The sequence below is a fragment of the Echinops telfairi genome, unplaced genomic scaffold (genome assembly GCF_000313985.2).
Source record: "Echinops telfairi isolate 266 unplaced genomic scaffold, ASM31398v2 ScPeMD7_25;HRSCAF=90, whole genome shotgun sequence".
Taxonomy (NCBI): domain Eukaryota; kingdom Metazoa; phylum Chordata; class Mammalia; order Afrosoricida; family Tenrecidae; genus Echinops; species Echinops telfairi.
In genome coordinates, this window is record NW_022103922.1 from 752,844 (window position 1) to 768,742 (window position 15,899).

Sequence of the window (15,899 nt, forward strand, 5' to 3'; positions counted from 1 at the left end):
ACGCACACACAGTGGGTCTGACGAGCCCCCCTCCAGCCTCCCAAGCACACACAGTGGATCTGATGCCTCCTCCCCACGCACACACAGTGGGTCTGACGAGCCCCCCTCCCCCCCATGCACACACAGTGGGTTCTGGCCTTCGAGATCTTCATCCCGCTGGTCCTCTTTTTCATCCTGCTGGGGCTGCGGCAGAAGAAGCCCACCATCTCGGTGAAGGAAGGTGAGGGTCCCCAACGGGCGAGCGGGCAATGGGGGGTGCGGGGGCATGTGCTGTGTGCACGTGTCTGCATGCATGTGCCCACCTGCACCCTGGCTCCGGAGCGCCATCTGCATACCCTTTGCAGCTGCGCTCCGGCCTTGCCGCTGGCCTCCGAGAGGGTGCGGCTGGCCCGGTGGCCCTGGGCACTCACTGTCTCCTCTGTTCTGTTTTGACCCCGTCCCGCCCACGCATGGTCTCTGCCCTCCTCCTTCACGGCCGCATGCAGTCTGTAAGTGAGCAGCCGCTTCCTCCAGGCTGGCCCCAGGCAGCAGGGCGGGTGGCTTCAGCACCCCTCCTTGCTTGCATTAACAGCCTCCCCTGCACCGGCAGGGACAGCTGGCTCAAGCGTGGGGGGTGGGTACTGAAAGGCCAGGGGCTGGGCCACAGCTGCTAGCCTCTCTCTTGGGCCGCCGCCTGACTGTGCACTCCAGGGGCTCAGTGTCCAGGTGAACCTAGGACTGAGGCCGGGCTATCCTGGGCCGGGGGTCCAGCTGTCCTCAGACTGAGGCCAGGCTAGCCTGGGCTGGAGCTGGGCTAGCCTGAGCGAGGGCTAGGCTATCTTGAGGCTGAGATTGGGCTAGCTTGGGCTGGGACTGAGCTAGCCTGAGCTGGAACCAAGTTTAGCCTGAACTAGGGCTGGGTTATCCTGGGACTGAGGCTAGATAGCCTGAGCTGGGGCTGGGTTAGCCTGGGATGGAGCCTAGATCTTGTGTGGGGTGATTCTGAGCAAGGGCCCTGCTAGCCTAGGATTGAGGCCAGACTATCCTGACTCCTTCCGTCACTCCCTGCGGGCTCCTGCACTTATTTCTGCTAACTCGCTGGCCAGAGAGGTCTGAGGTCGCTGTCCTGAGGGGGTGGTTGAGGGGCGAGGGATGCCTGGGGGCTCTGGGCCAGGGCTGCGTGGCCCTTCCCAACCTCGACCTTGGACCTGCTTGCTGGCCAGCCTGTGCTTATTCTCTCCTGCCCAGAACCACGCCCCCTTCCTGACTCTGCACTCTCTCCTCTGGCCTCTGTCTCCCTCCTTGTCGGCCACTCTCCTCTCTGCCGGTTCCCCACTGCCCTCCCGCAGCTTTCTACACTGCAGCACCCCTGACTTCTGCTGGCATCTTACCCGTCATGCAATCCCTGTGCCCAGACGGCCAGCGGGATGAGTTTGGCTTCCTGCAGTACACCAACTCCACGTGAGTACCCTGTCCCAATCTCAGGGAGTACCCCTCCTCTAATCCCTGGTGTACCCTCCCCTGCCCAACAGAGTGCTGGGCACAGGTGACCCTGTGTTGTTTCAGGGTCACGCAGCTTCTGGAACGGCTCAGCCGGGTGGTGGAGGAGGGTAACCTGTTTGACCCTGCAAGGCCCAGTCTGGGTTCAGAATTGGAAGCCCTGCGGCAGCACCTGGAGGCCCTGAGCACTGGTCCCACCACCTGGGAGAACAGCCCAGCCAGCCCTGCAGGTGCACTTAGGGGTGCTATCTTGGGCTCCACACCGTGCCTCCCTGTCCTCCCTCCCCCGTCCTGTCCCCCCACAAACATACACACTTGGGCTGCTGAGCCCTGGGCTTGGGCTGCATAGGCACGGGGCTGAGCAGGTGCCCTCCCAACCGGCCTGCCCCCTCTCTCCTGCCTGCCTAGTACCCTCCTTCTCGCTGGACTCAGTGGCCAGGGACCCCCGGGAGCTGTGGCTCTTCTTGACGCAGAATTTGTCGCTACCCAACAGCACAGCTCAGGCTCTGATGGCTGCCCAGGTGGACTCACCAGAGGTGAAGTTGGCACCCCACTGGGTGGTGGTCGGTACCTCTAGGGGACAGCCTCTAGCCCTGGCATGATGCAATGCCTGCCCTGAAGCCCTGACCTGGGAATGCAAGGGCATCTAGGCTACCCTTCTGGGATCAAGGGGTCCTGAACCAGGCTTTCCAGCCCCACAGCCTGAGTCATGCCACCTCTTCCGGGCCCCAGGTCTACCTCCTGCTCTTTAGCCCTTTGCTTGCCCTGCATGTGAGCCCTGGGGGGCTGCTGGCATGAAACCCCTCCTCTGGATGAAGGGAGGGGACCAGGTCCCTGGAGAGCACACTTTCTGCCCCTGGAGAGGCTCTACCCAGGTTGGGGAGGAAAGGGGCCTGACCCTGGGCAGAGTTGGGGGTGGAAAGCCGTCTTGGGCCAGGCCCTCTGGCTCTTCTTGTTTGGGTGGGAGTTCCTTCCTGGAGACCCTGCCCCTGACCTCACGGTCCCCTGCCTCTAGGAGCTGCTGCGGACCCCCGCCTTCCTGGAGAGGCTGACCTGTATACCAGGTTCCGGGGAGCTGGGCCAGATCCTCAGGGCACCTAAAGGCCAGCAGAGTGCACTGCAGGGCTATCGGGACTCTGTCTGCAGCGGGCAGGCCGCCACCCGCGCTCGCCGCTTCTCTGCGCTGGCAGCTGAGCTCAGGAGCCAGCTGGACATGGCCAAGGTCACCCGGCAGGTGAGGTCCCGCATGCCAACTGGACAGCAGGGCCGGCAATGTCCATGTGGGAGCCACAGGGGCCCCATCAGTGAGAGCACCCGAGAACGCCCCGCACCCCCCGCCCGGTGCCCCCTCAGCATCCACCCACTGGACTGCAGACCTGCTTTCAGCCCTGTCCCCGTCACCTGCCCCCCTCAGCTAGTCCACTTGAAAATCCGAAAATCCTACCCGAGGCCCTGGGCCCAGGCACCCCGCCTTGGACCTGCAGCCCCCCACATCTCTCTCCTCTCAGCTGGGCCTGGATGGGACCAATGGGTCGGACCCCCAACGGCAGCAGCAGCCCCCACCCCTGCAAATCCAGGCGCTGCTGGAAGACCTGCTAGACGCCCAGAGGGCCCTGCGGGATGTGGATGTCCTCTCTGCTCTGGCCCTGCTGCTACCTCAGGGTGCTTGTGCTGGTCGGAGCCCCTCCCCTGCCAGCGTGCCTGGGGGCGTGGCCAATGGCACCGGCCTGGGTGCCACCACTGGGGCCAATGCCTCAGTGGAGGAAGGCGCCCCGCCCGCCGGGGCCCCGGCCTCAGCAGACAAGCTACAGGGCCAGTGTGCAGCCTTCGTGCAGCTGTGGGCCGGCCTGCAGCCCATCCTCTGCGGCAACAACCGGTCAGTGGTGCAGGCCCCACCCTGCCTGCCATTCCCAGGCAGCGCCCGGCCCCGCAGCTTGACGCCACACCCACTCTTTGAAGCCCTGCCCCTCCCTAGTATCCTGCTGCACCCGAATGTCCCAACCCAGGCGCCCGCACCGTCCTCAAGCCCATTCGGCCTCCTTGCGACCCCACCGGACAACGCAGGAGTGTTCCTGTGGGGTCGAGGCTGCAAACCTTGGGCGCGGACTGCCTCTTCCGTCCGCAGCCCAATGCTTAACCCACTGCGTCAGCTCCCCGCTCCACACTGAGCCCCGCCCCTCTCGGCCCCGCCCCCAGCACCATCGAGCCTGAGGCACTGCGCAGAGCCAACATGAGCTCCCTGGGCTTCACGAATAAGGAGCAGCGGAACCTGGGCCTCCTGGTGCACCTCATGACCAGCAATCCCAAGATCCTGTATGCGCCTGCGGGCTCCGAGGCCGACCGCGTCATCCTGAAGGTGGGGGCCAGTCTGTGCTGGGCCCGGAGCAGATGGCCTGGGAGGCGGCTCCACTGGGGGCACGCAGGCCCTGGTTCCATAGGTGGGCCTCTGGGGCGGAGGCTGAGCCGTGGGCGCCTGATGAGCCGCACCTGGGGGGCTCCTGGCCTCACAGGGGCCGGAGGAGGCGATGAACAGGTCACGGTGCTTGTTGGGTGCAGGGTCCGTATGGGGCAAGGATAGGTGGCAGGCAGCTGAGTAGGCACAGAAGGGAAGGCGGTTCCATGGGGTTGGCTCAGGCCACTGGCCAGTGAGAGGAGATTGTCAGGAACCAGCAGAAACCAGCTTGGGAGGGGCTCCTGGGAAGGAGGCTGGAGTCCTGGGAATGCAAGGGGTCCATAGGATGAGAAGCGGAGAGTTGAGGGCAGGTAGGAGCTAGAGAATGTGGTCCCCCGGAAGCTCATGAGGGGTGTGGCTGAGCCAGGACGCAGCTGGTCAGCAGCCCAGGAGAGTAGGCTGGCCGTGGGTGAGGACCCTATTAGAAGCTTCATGGAGGTGGGGCAGGGAGGTGGTTGACTGCGCCCAGCTGGGGCGTGGTGGAAGGTGCTGGCCGCAGAGGACCCATACTGGCTGGGTTTCTTGTGGAACCCCACATCAGCCCCCTCATCTTCTGCAGGCCAACGAGACCTTCGCCTTCTTGGGCAACGTGACGCACTACGCCCAGGTCTGGCTCAACATCTCGTCGGAGATCCGCAGCTTTCTGGAGCAGGGTCGACTGCGGCAGCACCTACGCTGGCTGCAGCAGGTGCCGCCTGCGGCCTGGCTGGGTGGGGGTGGGGTGGCAGGGCGATGGCCACGCCCTCCTCTTAAGCTAGCCCTGCACCCTCAGTATGTTACAGAGCTACGGCTGCACCCCGAAGCACAGAACCTCTCGCTGGAGGAGCTGCCGCCTGCCCTGCGCCAGGACAACTTCTCGCTGCCTAATGGCTCGGCCCTGCTGCAGCAGCTGGACACCATCGATAATGCCGCTTGTGGCTGGATCCAGTTCATGTCAAAGGTGGGGGTGGGGGTAATGTGGAGCGGGCGGAGCCAACCGGTGGGGCCCCGCCCCGCCCCCACCGGGGCTGCACCAACCCTGGCCACTCCGCAGGTCAGCGTGGACATCTTCAAAGGCTTTCCCGACGAGGAGAGCATCGTCAACTATACGCTCAACCAGGCCTATCAGGACAACGTCACTGTGTTTGCCAGTGAGCCTCGTGCCCCGCCCCGCCTCCCTGGCCCACCCTACACCCCGCCCTGCCAAGCTCCGCCCCCACCACCCTGCCCCGCTTTGGGCCCGCAGGCGTCATCTTCCAGATGCGTAAGGATGGCTCCCTGCCGCCCCACGTCCACTACAAAATCCGCCAGAACTCCAGTTTCACGGAGAAAACCAATGAGATCCGCAGGGCCTACTGGCGCCCAGGGCCCAACACGGGGGGCCGCTTCTACTTCCTGTACGGCTTCGTGTGGATCCAGGGTGAGGGGGTCTGCAGGGTGGCTGCGGGGGCGGGCGGCGCGGGACGGCGGGCAAGGGCTGCCCGACGCTGACCACCTTGTCCACCGGCCCACAGACATGATGGAACGCGCCATCATCAACATCTTCGTGGGCCATGACGTGGTGGAGCCGGGCAGCTATGTGCAGATGTTTCCTTACCCGTGCTACACGCGCGACGAGTGAGTGCAGGCTGAGGGGGGTGGGGGGCGGGGGGCGGGCTTGAGCCGGCGTGCTGACGCCCCTGCCCCGCAGCTTCCTGTTCGTCATCGAACACATGATGCCGCTTTGCATGGTCATCTCCTGGGTCTACTCGGTGGCCATGACCATCCAGCACATCGTGGCGGAGAAGGAGCACCGGCTAAAGGAGGTGGGGCACGGGCGGGGGCACGGGCGGGGGCACGGGCGGGGGCACGGGCGGGGGCGCAGGGTGCGGGGCGCGCCTGGGCCTGCATCCCCACCTGCCCCCACAGGTGATGAAGACCATGGGCCTGAACAATGCAGTGCACTGGGTGGCCTGGTTCATCACTGGCTTCGTGCAGCTGTCCATCTCGGTGACCGCGCTCACGGCCATCCTCAAGTACGGCCAGGTCCTCATGCACAGCCACGTGCTCATCATCTGGCTCTTCCTGGCCGTCTATGCCGTGGCCACCATCATGTTCTGGTTAGGGCTGGCCGGCAGGCACGGGCGTGGGGCTGGGGCTGCGGGGTGGCCGGAAGGCACAGCTGACCACCCTGCGGGCGGCCCACAGCTTCCTGGTGTCTGTGCTGTACTCCAAGGCCAAGCTGGCCTCCGCCTGCGGAGGGATTGTCTACTTTCTGAGCTACGTGCCCTACATGTACGTGGCCATCCGCGAGGAAGTGGCTCATGACCGGATCACGGCCTTTGAGAAGTGCATTGCGGTGAGGGCCCTAGGTGGGTGGGCAGGCGGGCGGCGGCTACCCCTGCCCACCCTGCTCTGCCACTGACCCCGCCATCCCCTCAGTCCCTGATGTCCACGACAGCCTTCGGCCTGGGCTCCAAGTACTTTGCCCTGTATGAGGTGGCAGGCGTGGGCATTCAGTGGCATACCTTCAGCCAGTCCCCTGTGGAGGGGGACGACTTCAACCTGCTGCTGGCCGTCACCATGCTGGTGGTAGATGCGGCTGTCTACGGCATGCTCACGTGGTACATAGAGGCTGTGCACCCAGGTACACCCGCAGGGGCTGGGGCAGTGCATGCGCCTGAACATCTCCCTGGTCAGCAGCTTCGGGGGGACGGCGGTGCACAGAAGGCCCCTCTCTGGTGGCCTGCCCACCCTCACACCCTGGGTCAGCCTCCCTACCGTCCCCGGCCCCCAGGCATGTATGGGCTGCCCCGGCCCTGGTACTTCCCGCTGCAGAAGTCCTACTGGCTGGGCAGTGGGCGAACCGAGACGTGGGAATGGAACTGGCCGTGGGCTAAACCCCCCCGTCTCAGCGTCATGGAGGAAGACCAAGCCTGCGCCATGGAGAGCCGGCGCTTCGGTGAGGCACTGGGCAGTGGGGAACGGGGTTTGGGGCCCCGGGAACCCCGGGAACCTTCCGCCCTGCCCCCTGCCCCAGTGACCCTCGCCCTGTGCAGAGGAGATGCGCGGCATGGAGGAGGAGCCCACCCACCTGCCACTGGTGGTGTGCGTGGACAAGCTCACCAAGGTCTACAAGAATGACAGGAAGCTCGCCTTGAACAAGCTGAGCCTGAACCTGTATGAGAACCAGGTGGTCTCTTTCCTGGGCCACAACGGGGCTGGCAAGACCACCACCATGTGAGTCCTCCTGAGTTTTGCCTGCCCGCCTGCAGGGGTGGAGGGGGTGCCCATGCAGCCGGCTGGTGGTGATCCCTGCCCTCCCATCTAGGTCCATCCTGACCGGCCTGTTCCCCCCCACCTCGGGCTCGGCTACCATCTACGGGCACGACATCCGCACGGAGATGGACGAAATCCGCAAGAACCTGGGCATGTGCCCGCAGCACAACGTGCTCTTCGACCGCCTCACAGTGGAGGAACACCTGTGGTTCTACTCGCGCCTGAAGAGTATGGCGCAGGAGGAGATCTGCAAGGAGATGGACAAGTGGGCGGGGCCCGGGGCGGGGCCTGGAGGGGCGGGGCCAGGCGGAGCGTGCCTGCCCTCATCCCCGCTCCTGCCCTGCTGCCCTTCCAGGATGATCCAGGACCTAGAACTCTCCAACAAGCGGCGCTCGCTGGTGCAGACGCTGTCCGGCGGCATGAAGCGCAAGCTCTCCGTGGCCATTGCCTTCGTGGGCGGGTCCCGCGCCATCATCCTGGACGAGCCCACGGCTGGCGTGGACCCCTATGCCCGCCGCGCTATCTGGGACCTCATTCTGAAGTACAAGCCGGGTGAGCAGGGTAGCTGGAAGGGGGCCAGGTGTGGTGCCTGCCTGGCCCCTCCCAGACCCCTGAACCCAGCACCGCCTCTCTGCAGGCCGTACCATCCTTCTGTCCACCCACCACATGGACGAGGCCGACTTGCTAGGGGACCGGATTGCCATCATCTCCCATGGGAAGCTCAAATGCTGTGGCTCGCCTCTGTTCCTCAAGGGCGCCTATGGCGATGGGTACCGCCTCACTCTGGTCAAGCGGCCTGCCGATCCCGGAGGGCCCCCCCAAGGTCTGTCCACAGACCCCTGGAGGCAGGGCAGACCAAGGGCTGGGGAGACCTGGCCTCCTCCCACCCCAGGTCTCCTTTCTGACGGCCCTCCCTGCTCCTCCTCTGCCCCCAGAGCCAGGGCTAGGGTCCAGCCCCCCGGGCCGGGCCGTGCTGAGCAGCTGCTCAGAGCTGCAAGTCTCCCAGTTCATCCGCAAACACGTGGCCTCCTGCCTGCTAGTCTCCGACACCAGCACAGAGCTGTCCTACATGCTGCCCAGCGAGGCTGCCAAGAAAGGGGCCTTCGAGCGCCTCTTCCAGGTAGGGGGCTGGCCAGGGCAGCTGGGCCTCTGGGAGCCCCGGGACCTGGCCCCTGCCCTGCCTCACCTCTGCCCCTGCCCCTGCCCTGTAGCACCTGGAGCGCAGTCTGGAGGAGCTGTCCCTGAGCAGCTTCGGGCTGATGGACACCACACTGGAGGAGGTGTTTCTCAAGGTGTCGGAGGAGGATCAGTCCCTGGAAAACAGCGAGGCTGGTGAGGGGCCGCAGCCCCCCTGGTGCCCACCGAGCACCTTACCCCACACACACTCCTCCCTCTGCCAGCCCTTGGGTGGGTCAGCTGCAGATCAGAGGTCCTCATGGGTGGCTGTGTGTGGGGCCCTGCTCCCCAGGGGCAGCTGGAGGCTGGGGCTTCTGGGAGGGAGAACATGGGTGGAAGTGGGACCCTGCTGCCCAGGGTCTCTGGGTAAACACCCTGAGTCTCCCCACCCCCCAACAATCCTCTGCTTTGCAGATGTGAAGGAATCTAGGAAGGACGTGATGTTGGGGACAGGGGGCCCAGTGGCTGGGGAGGCCCCTGCTGGCAACCTGGCACGCTGCTCAGAGCTGGCTGAGTCTCAGGCATCGCTGCAGTCAGCAGCATCCTCCGTGGGCTCTGCCCGTGGTGACGAGGGCGCTGGCTATGCCGAGGCCTACGAGGATTATCACCCCCTCTTTGACAACCTGCAGGACCCCGACAATGTCAGCCTGCAAGGTCGGGGGCGCGGGGGCTGGGGCGGGATGGGTTGGGCACGCCGTGGCTGTGAGTTCCTCCGCTCAGTCCCCCGCTCCCGTCCCCCCCCTGCAGAGGCCGAGGTGGAGGCCCTCACGCGGGTTGGCCAGGGCAGCCGCCGGCTGGATGGCTGGTGGCTGCGACTGCGCCAGTTCCACGGGCTCCTGGTGAAGCGCTTCCACTGTGCGCGCCGCAACTCCAAGGCCCTCTGCTCCCAGATCCTGCTGCCAGCCCTCTTTGTCTGCGTGGCCATGACGGTGGCTCTGTCGGTGCCCGAGATCGGTACAGCCACGTGGGCTGGCGCCCCGCGCCCCATGCCCCCCTTCTGGGAGGCTAGCAGCACACTAGGGCTCTTCCGGGGTAGGGGGGGCGGCCTCCCCAAGTCTGGGCTGCAGCAGTTGCTTGCCCACTGAGCCTGCCTGCCCCTTGCCAGGTGACCTGCCTCCACTGGTCCTTTCCCCGTCTCAGTACCACAACTACACCCAGCCCCGAGGGAACTTCATCCCCTATGCCAATGAGCAGCGCTGGGAGGACAGGTGAGCAGGGCCGGGTGGTGCAGACTGGAGGCCTGGGAGGCCAGGGGCACCGCCCCACTCACAGCTGCGTACCCTAGGCTGCGGCTGTCACCAGACGCTGGCCCCCAGCAGCTGGTCAGCACCTTTCGGCTGCCTTCTGGCGTGGGCGCCACCTGCGTGCTCAAGTCTCCCGCCAATGGCTCCCTGGGGCCCACCATGAACCTGAGCAGCGGCGAGTCCCGGGTGCTGGCGGCTCGCTTCTTTGACAGCATGTGCCTCGAGTCCTTCACCCAGGGGGTGCCCCTCTCCAACTTCGTGCCACCCCCACCCTCGCCCGCCCCCTCCGACTCCCCCGTGTCCTCCGACGATGACCCTCTGCAGGCCTGGAACGTCTCCCTACCACCCACTGCCGTGCCAGGTGATGCCACGGGACCCTCCCTGTGAGCGGGAGGGGTCAGAGGGGAAGGGGGCCGTAGCAGGGGGGTTAGCAGGTGGCTGAGACCCTGGGGGTGGGACGGGGTGTAGGATGGGTGGGCCCAGGGGTGGAGCCTGGCTTATGCACTGTGTCCCCACCTGGCCCCACCCCCAGAGACCTGGACCTCAGCACCCTCGCTGCCGCGCCTGGTGCGGGAGCCTGTCCGCTGCAGCTGCTCCACGCAGGGCACAGGCTTCTCCTGTCCCAGCGGTGTGGGTGGACACCCACCCCAGATGCGCGTGGTGACGGGTGACATTCTGATGGACATCACTGGCCACAACGTCTCCGAGTATCTGCTCTTCACCTCCGACCGCTTCCGGCTGCACCGGTGAGCAGGAGCGACTGGGCTGGGGGCCAGGCCAGTGGCCGTCCACCAGGCCTTACTGCCCCTCCTGCCTGGCTAGGTACGGGGCCATCACCTTTGGGCATGTGCAAAAATCCATCCCAGCCTCGTTTGGCGCCCAGGCCCCGCCCATGGTGCGGAAGATCGCGGTGCGCAGGGCGGCCCAGGTAAGCGCCTGGGGTCCACTGAAGGGTGGTGACCCCCAAGGGACTCGTGTTCGCTCAGCCCTCCTCTCCCCCTCTGTGCAGGTATTCTACAACAACAAGGGATATCACAGCATGCCCACCTACCTCAACAGCCTCAACAACGCCATCCTGCGGGCCAACCTGCCCAAGAGCAAGGGCAACCCTGCGGCCTATGGTGGGTGGGGCTGGGGGCGGGGCAAGGCAGAGGCGGGGACGGGGCAGGGCGGGGCCTGAGGCTGCCTTCCCTTTATCATAGGTATCACCGTCACCAACCACCCCATGAACAAGACCAGTGCCAGCCTCTCCCTGGATTACCTGTATGCCTCTTGGGGGCTGCGGGGAGGCTGGACAGGGCCACGTGGGGCAGAGGGGTGGCCTGGAGGCTGGGTGGGGCGGGGCCATGCAGGGGGGGCCACGCACCCTGGTGCAGGACTCAGGCCAGCTTGGCGTCCCTTCCCACCCACGCCAGGCTGCAGGGCACCGATGTGGTCATCGCCATCTTCATCATCGTGGCCATGTCCTTCGTACCAGCCAGCTTCGTGGTCTTCCTGGTGGCCGAGAAGTCCACCAAGGCCAAACACCTGCAGTTCGTCAGTGGCTGCAACCCTGTCATCTACTGGCTGGCCAACTACGTGTGGGACATGGTGCGGCCTGGGTGCCTTGATGTGGAGGGTTCCTGGGGCCCCAGCCCACCCCTTGCCCGCCGGTAGCAACGGCCCTTGTTTATTCCCAAGCATGAGCCCGCCCTGGGCACCTGCCAGCTATGCCCCTGCCCGCATGCAAGGTCTTTGCGCTCCATGCCCACCCTGCATTCCTGCAGCCCAACCCAGGTTTCCCCCTTACCCCAGATCTGCGGCCCTGCACACCAGCCCCCGTCCCTTCCGATGCCCCCACCCCCAGCCACCCCTACTCTTGCAGCTCAACTACCTGGTCCCAGCCACCTGCTGCGTCATCATCCTGTTTGTGTTTGACCTGCCGGCCTACACGTCGCCCACGAACTTCCCGGCTGTGCTCTCGCTCTTCCTGCTCTATGGGTAAGGCTGGGCCAGGGGCAGGGGCAGGCCGGCTGGGCCAGGCAGTCAGTGACGCTGGCCTGCCCCCAGGTGGTCTATCACCCCTATCATGTACCCGGCATCCTTCTGGTTCGAGGTGCCCAGCTCCGCCTACGTCTTCCTCATCGTCATCAACCTTTTCATCGGCATCACGGCCACCGTGGCCACCTTCCTGCTGCAGCTCTTTGAGCACGATAAGGTGGGGGGGGGGGCTGGAGAGGTGGGGGGGTGGCTTGCTGCCTGGGCTGGGTACCTGACACCCCGTGGTTTTCCAGGACCTGAAGGTCGTCAACAGCTACCTGAAAAGCTGCTTCCTCCTCTTCCCCAACTACAACCTGGGCCACGGGCTCATGGAAATGGCCTACAACGAGTACATTAACGAGTACTACGCGAAGATCGGTGTGTAGGCCACGGCCGGCCTGTGGGGGGGGGCGGGGGACGCCCACTGTGGGGAGGTGGCGGGGGCCCAGAGCCCTCCCCCCACCCGGCTGAGCCTGCTGTTCCACAGGCCAGTTTGACAAGATGAAGTCCCCGTTCGAGTGGGACATTGTCACACGTGGGCTGGTGGCCATGGCCATAGAGGGCTTTGTGGGCTTCTTCCTCACCATCATGTGCCAGTACAGCTTCATGCGGCGGCCGCAGTGAGTGGGGCAGAGGCCGTGGCAGGGCAGGGGAGGGCCGGCGCCGTCCACCCTCCTTGTGGCTGTTGCGGTGAGTGGGTGCCGGCCAGGACTGGTGGCGCCCCAGGGAGATGGCAGGGTGGGTGGCTGGGCATTGCCAACCGTGTCCCCCCAGGCGCATGCCGGTGTCCACCCAGCCCGTGGAGGATGACATCGATGTGGCCAGTGAGCGGCAGCGAGTGCTGCGGGGGGACGCAGACAATGACATGGTCAAGATCGAGAACTTGACCAAGGTGGGTTGGGGCATGGCTTCGGGAGGGGTTAGGGGCCAGGATCGGTGTAGGGGTGGGCCCTGGGAGAGTGGCCGCTCAGCTGAGCGGCACCCCGCCCGCCTCACAGGTGTACAAGTCCCGGAAGATGGGACGCATCCTGGCGGTGGACCGCCTGTGCCTGGGTGTGCGTCCAGGAGAGTGCTTCGGCCTCCTGGGTGTCAACGGCGCCGGAAAGACCAGCACCTTCAAGATGCTCACGGGCGACGAGAGCACGACGGGGGGCGAGGCCTTTATCAATGGGCACAGGTGTGCACACTGCGTGGGGGCGGGCCCATGGGAGGGGCATGCTGGAGGTGGGGTGCTGCGCTGGGTGAATGCGCACAGTGCACATGGGACGCATGATGGGCAGGGTGTGTAGTGGGCCTGGCGTGTAGTAGGCGTGGTCCACATGGATAAGACACAGGAAAGCATGATGGGGCGGTGCATGTATGTGGTGGGCGTGGTGTACCTGTGCATGATGGATACACAGAGGCAGTGGGGTGCGGTGGGTGTGGTCCAGGTGAGTGGACTGTGCGGTGGGCGGGACTTTAGGGGCAGGGCCGGTGGTGGGCGTGGTCCACATGGGCGGAGCTTGTGGGAGAGATGCTGCAGGCTGGGCGCCCTGTATGGTGGATGTGGTGCATGTCGGTGGGGCAGGGTGGGCTGCTGACGGGACTCCCTTGGCTGCAGCGTGCTGAAGGAGCTGCTCCAGGTGCAGCAGAGCCTGGGCTACTGCCCGCAGTTTGACGCCCTGTTCGATGAGCTCACGGCTCGGGAGCACCTGCAGCTGTACACGCGGCTGCGCGGCATCCCCTGGAAGGACGAGGCGCAGGTGAGGGTCCGGTCGGTTGGGCCAGGGGCAGGGCTCTGTGCGGTAGACTGGCCCTGAGCCTCCGCCCTCCCGCCCAGGTGATCAGGTGGGCGCTGGAGAAGCTGGAGCTGACCAAGTATGCCGACAAGCCTGCCGGCACGTACAGCGGCGGAAACAAGCGCAAGCTGTCCACCGCCATCGCCCTCATCGGGTACCCGGCCTTCATCTTCCTGGTGAGCTAGAGGGCGGGGCGGCGTGAGGCGGGGCGGCGGCCTGGGGCGGGGCGGTGGGCGGGCAGCGGGGGCTGGATCCTACTGAGCTCGCTCTCCCCTCAGGATGAGCCCACCACTGGGATGGACCCCAAGGCCAGGCGCTTTCTGTGGAATCTCATCCTGGACCTCATCAAGACTGGCCGCTCGGTAGTTCTGACCTCTCACAGGTGGGTCCCTACCCTCTCCCTCTGCCACCCTACACCCCCACCTCCGAGCCGTGCCAGCCCCAGCTCTGTGTCCACAGCATGGAGGAATGTGAGGCCCTGTGCACGCGGCTGGCCATCATGGTGAACGGTCGGCTCCGCTGCCTGGGCAGCATCCAGCACCTGAAAAACAGGTGAGGCCCTGGGGTGCTGGGGGCAGGGCTGCAAGCTATAGGGGAGAGAGAGAGGGGTCGCCGTGGGACAGGGGTGGGGGTGGGGGCAGTGCTGGGGGGTGGGTCTGTGGCCACAGGGGGTGACAGCAGGGCCCTTGGGCCGTGTGCCTGTCCCCAGGTTTGGGGACGGCTACATGATCACGGTGCGGACCAAGGTCAGCCAGAACGTGAAGGATGTGGTGCGGTTCTTCAACCACCACTTCCCGGAGGCGGTGCTCAAGGTGGGTGCCCCTGGGGGTGGGGAGCACCCTGCCTGAGTGGCCCTGACCCGCCGCTGCCCCCAGGAGCGGCATCACACCAAGGTGCAGTACCAGCTGAAGTCCCAGCACATCTCCCTGGCCCAGGTGTTCAGCAGGATGGAGCAGGTGGTGGGCGTGCTGGGCATTGAGGACTATTCCGTCAGCCAGACCACCCTGGACAATGTGAGCCAAGGCTGCCACCCGCCCGATGTCCCCCCCTGACCACCTCTCAGCTGCCGTCTCACCTGGCCGACCTGCCCACCCCACTTGCTCCCCACCCTGGCCAACCTGCCCATCTGCCTGATACTCCCCCCGCCCCCCCGCCCCCAGGTGTTCGTGAACTTCGCCAAGAAGCAGAGTGACAACCTGGAGCAGCAGGAGACGGAGCTGCCCTCCGGCCTGCAGTCCCCACTCAGTCGCCTGCTCAGCCTGTTCCGGGCCCGCCCAGCCCCCACTGAGCTCCGGGCGCTGGTGGCCGACGAGCCCGAGGACCTGGACACAGAGGATGAGGGTCTCATCAGCTTTGAGGAGGAAAGGGTGAGGGGCTGCCCCCTGGGGGTCACAGGGACTGGGGGGGGGGGCCAGCCAGCAGGGGGACACCTGCTCTTCAGAGTCCCGGGGGACAGAGGGGTCCACCCGGGTGCTCCCAGAGATGAGCCTGGGTGTGGGTAGGGGGGAGCAGACCCCAAAGCACATTGGGAATAGGGGGGGTCAGACATGCTGAGGTTGGGTGGGGGGCACAGGCTGAGGTACAGTGGGGGGCAGACAGACTGAGGTGGAGTGGGGCACTATAGGAGGACAGGCTGTGGCAGGGTGGGGTGGAGGGCAGCAGGGACAGGCCAGGACAGCATGGGGCAGTAGACTCGGAAGAGGGAAGCCTCTGGGAAGTGCAGAGGTGAGAGGGACCGGGCTGGCTTCGGGGCTGGGAGAGGCCAGGATTGGAGGCCATAGCTGGGCCCAGGTCTGGGGTGGACGATGCCCCTGAGTGTGTCCTGCATGCTGCCCCCAGGCCCAGCTCTCCTTCAACACGGACACGCTTTGTTGAGCCCGGGAGCTGGAGCCGGGACGCGGCAATGGGACACTCAGGCAGAGGCTGGGGCCCCCGGGCCTGCCCACCAGCCTTGGAGTGGGGGGTCCAGGACCCAGGGGCGACACCTCCTTCCAGTCTACCGGCCATTCCGCCCTGCCCATGGTCCCTGGGGCCGCCCACCCTGATTGTGCCAAAGGCCGGCCTGCCCACTGGGCCGTGTACCCCTCACCCTGCTCTGCCTTAACGCCTTGGGGTCTGGCCCGTCCCCTGGCTCTGCTTCTGCCCAGCATTGCCCACAACCCACCAGGCTGGCTGCCCAGGCTGCCCCAGGACATGGCCCAAGGGAGCCTGGCCTGTCAGACTGGGCTTCTTCCTTGGGCCTTGGGGGCGCCCCGAAGCAAGCTCAAGGGGTCTTTGCTTTAGGAGGGACCCCCTGTCTGGACTCCTGTGGCAGGAAGGGCCTGCCATGGAGGGGGAGGGCAGGAGGAGTGAGCGACTGGCCCTGCGTCCAGGTGGGCGCCAGGCCCACTGCCCTCCAGTTGCCCTTGCCCTCCACCCGGCTTGGCCCTGCCACCAGCTTCTGGAGCCAGGTCTGTACACAGCGCACAGATGTTTGTTTTAAATAAAAAAGACAAGATTCAAACCCGCCGAGCC

The 15,899-nt window shown here is 65.8% G+C and overlaps 1 protein-coding gene across 2 annotated transcripts in view; it reads left to right on the top strand.

Annotated features, from left to right (window-relative positions):
• Positions 1 to 15,891, top strand: part of ABCA2 (ATP binding cassette subfamily A member 2) — a 17,681-nt gene extending 1,790 nt beyond the window's left edge. The window contains exons 2-48 of one of the 2 annotated variants that reach the window (XM_045289176.1): positions 127 to 220; positions 486 to 488; positions 1,329 to 1,440; positions 1,546 to 1,709; positions 1,888 to 2,015; positions 2,495 to 2,713; positions 2,988 to 3,355; positions 3,676 to 3,835; positions 4,491 to 4,619; positions 4,704 to 4,871; positions 4,965 to 5,061; positions 5,157 to 5,330; positions 5,425 to 5,527; positions 5,601 to 5,715; positions 5,819 to 6,009; positions 6,098 to 6,248; positions 6,332 to 6,536; positions 6,687 to 6,851; positions 6,949 to 7,129; positions 7,221 to 7,433; positions 7,524 to 7,720; positions 7,806 to 7,991; positions 8,104 to 8,288; positions 8,380 to 8,500; positions 8,759 to 8,998; positions 9,092 to 9,298; positions 9,450 to 9,552; positions 9,630 to 9,949; positions 10,121 to 10,334; positions 10,411 to 10,516; positions 10,598 to 10,709; positions 10,791 to 10,851; positions 11,004 to 11,178; positions 11,453 to 11,568; positions 11,638 to 11,785; positions 11,862 to 11,985; positions 12,095 to 12,227; positions 12,382 to 12,499; positions 12,606 to 12,784; positions 13,208 to 13,349; positions 13,427 to 13,561; positions 13,664 to 13,767; positions 13,845 to 13,937; positions 14,095 to 14,197; positions 14,261 to 14,398; positions 14,546 to 14,752; positions 15,225 to 15,891. In XM_045289176.1, coding sequence (XP_045145111.1) covers positions 127 to 220; positions 486 to 488; positions 1,329 to 1,440; positions 1,546 to 1,709; positions 1,888 to 2,015; positions 2,495 to 2,713; positions 2,988 to 3,355; positions 3,676 to 3,835; positions 4,491 to 4,619; positions 4,704 to 4,871; positions 4,965 to 5,061; positions 5,157 to 5,330; positions 5,425 to 5,527; positions 5,601 to 5,715; positions 5,819 to 6,009; positions 6,098 to 6,248; positions 6,332 to 6,536; positions 6,687 to 6,851; positions 6,949 to 7,129; positions 7,221 to 7,433; positions 7,524 to 7,720; positions 7,806 to 7,991; positions 8,104 to 8,288; positions 8,380 to 8,500; positions 8,759 to 8,998; positions 9,092 to 9,298; positions 9,450 to 9,552; positions 9,630 to 9,949; positions 10,121 to 10,334; positions 10,411 to 10,516; positions 10,598 to 10,709; positions 10,791 to 10,851; positions 11,004 to 11,178; positions 11,453 to 11,568; positions 11,638 to 11,785; positions 11,862 to 11,985; positions 12,095 to 12,227; positions 12,382 to 12,499; positions 12,606 to 12,784; positions 13,208 to 13,349; positions 13,427 to 13,561; positions 13,664 to 13,767; positions 13,845 to 13,937; positions 14,095 to 14,197; positions 14,261 to 14,398; positions 14,546 to 14,752; positions 15,225 to 15,260 — 7,143 coding nt within the window. In that variant the 3' untranslated portion in view covers positions 15,261 to 15,891. The remainder of the gene's footprint in view (positions 1 to 126; positions 221 to 485; positions 489 to 1,328; positions 1,441 to 1,545; positions 1,710 to 1,887; positions 2,016 to 2,494; positions 2,714 to 2,987; positions 3,356 to 3,675; positions 3,836 to 4,490; positions 4,620 to 4,703; positions 4,872 to 4,964; positions 5,062 to 5,156; positions 5,331 to 5,424; positions 5,528 to 5,600; positions 5,716 to 5,818; positions 6,010 to 6,097; positions 6,249 to 6,331; positions 6,537 to 6,686; positions 6,852 to 6,948; positions 7,130 to 7,220; positions 7,434 to 7,523; positions 7,721 to 7,805; positions 7,992 to 8,103; positions 8,289 to 8,379; positions 8,501 to 8,758; positions 8,999 to 9,091; positions 9,299 to 9,449; positions 9,553 to 9,629; positions 9,950 to 10,120; positions 10,335 to 10,410; positions 10,517 to 10,597; positions 10,710 to 10,790; positions 10,852 to 11,003; positions 11,179 to 11,452; positions 11,569 to 11,637; positions 11,786 to 11,861; positions 11,986 to 12,094; positions 12,228 to 12,381; positions 12,500 to 12,605; positions 12,785 to 13,207; positions 13,350 to 13,426; positions 13,562 to 13,663; positions 13,768 to 13,844; positions 13,938 to 14,094; positions 14,198 to 14,260; positions 14,399 to 14,545; positions 14,753 to 15,224) is intronic. The other variant, XM_045289177.1, reaches the window with a different exon arrangement.
• Positions 15,892 to 15,899: the final 8 nt, after the last annotated feature.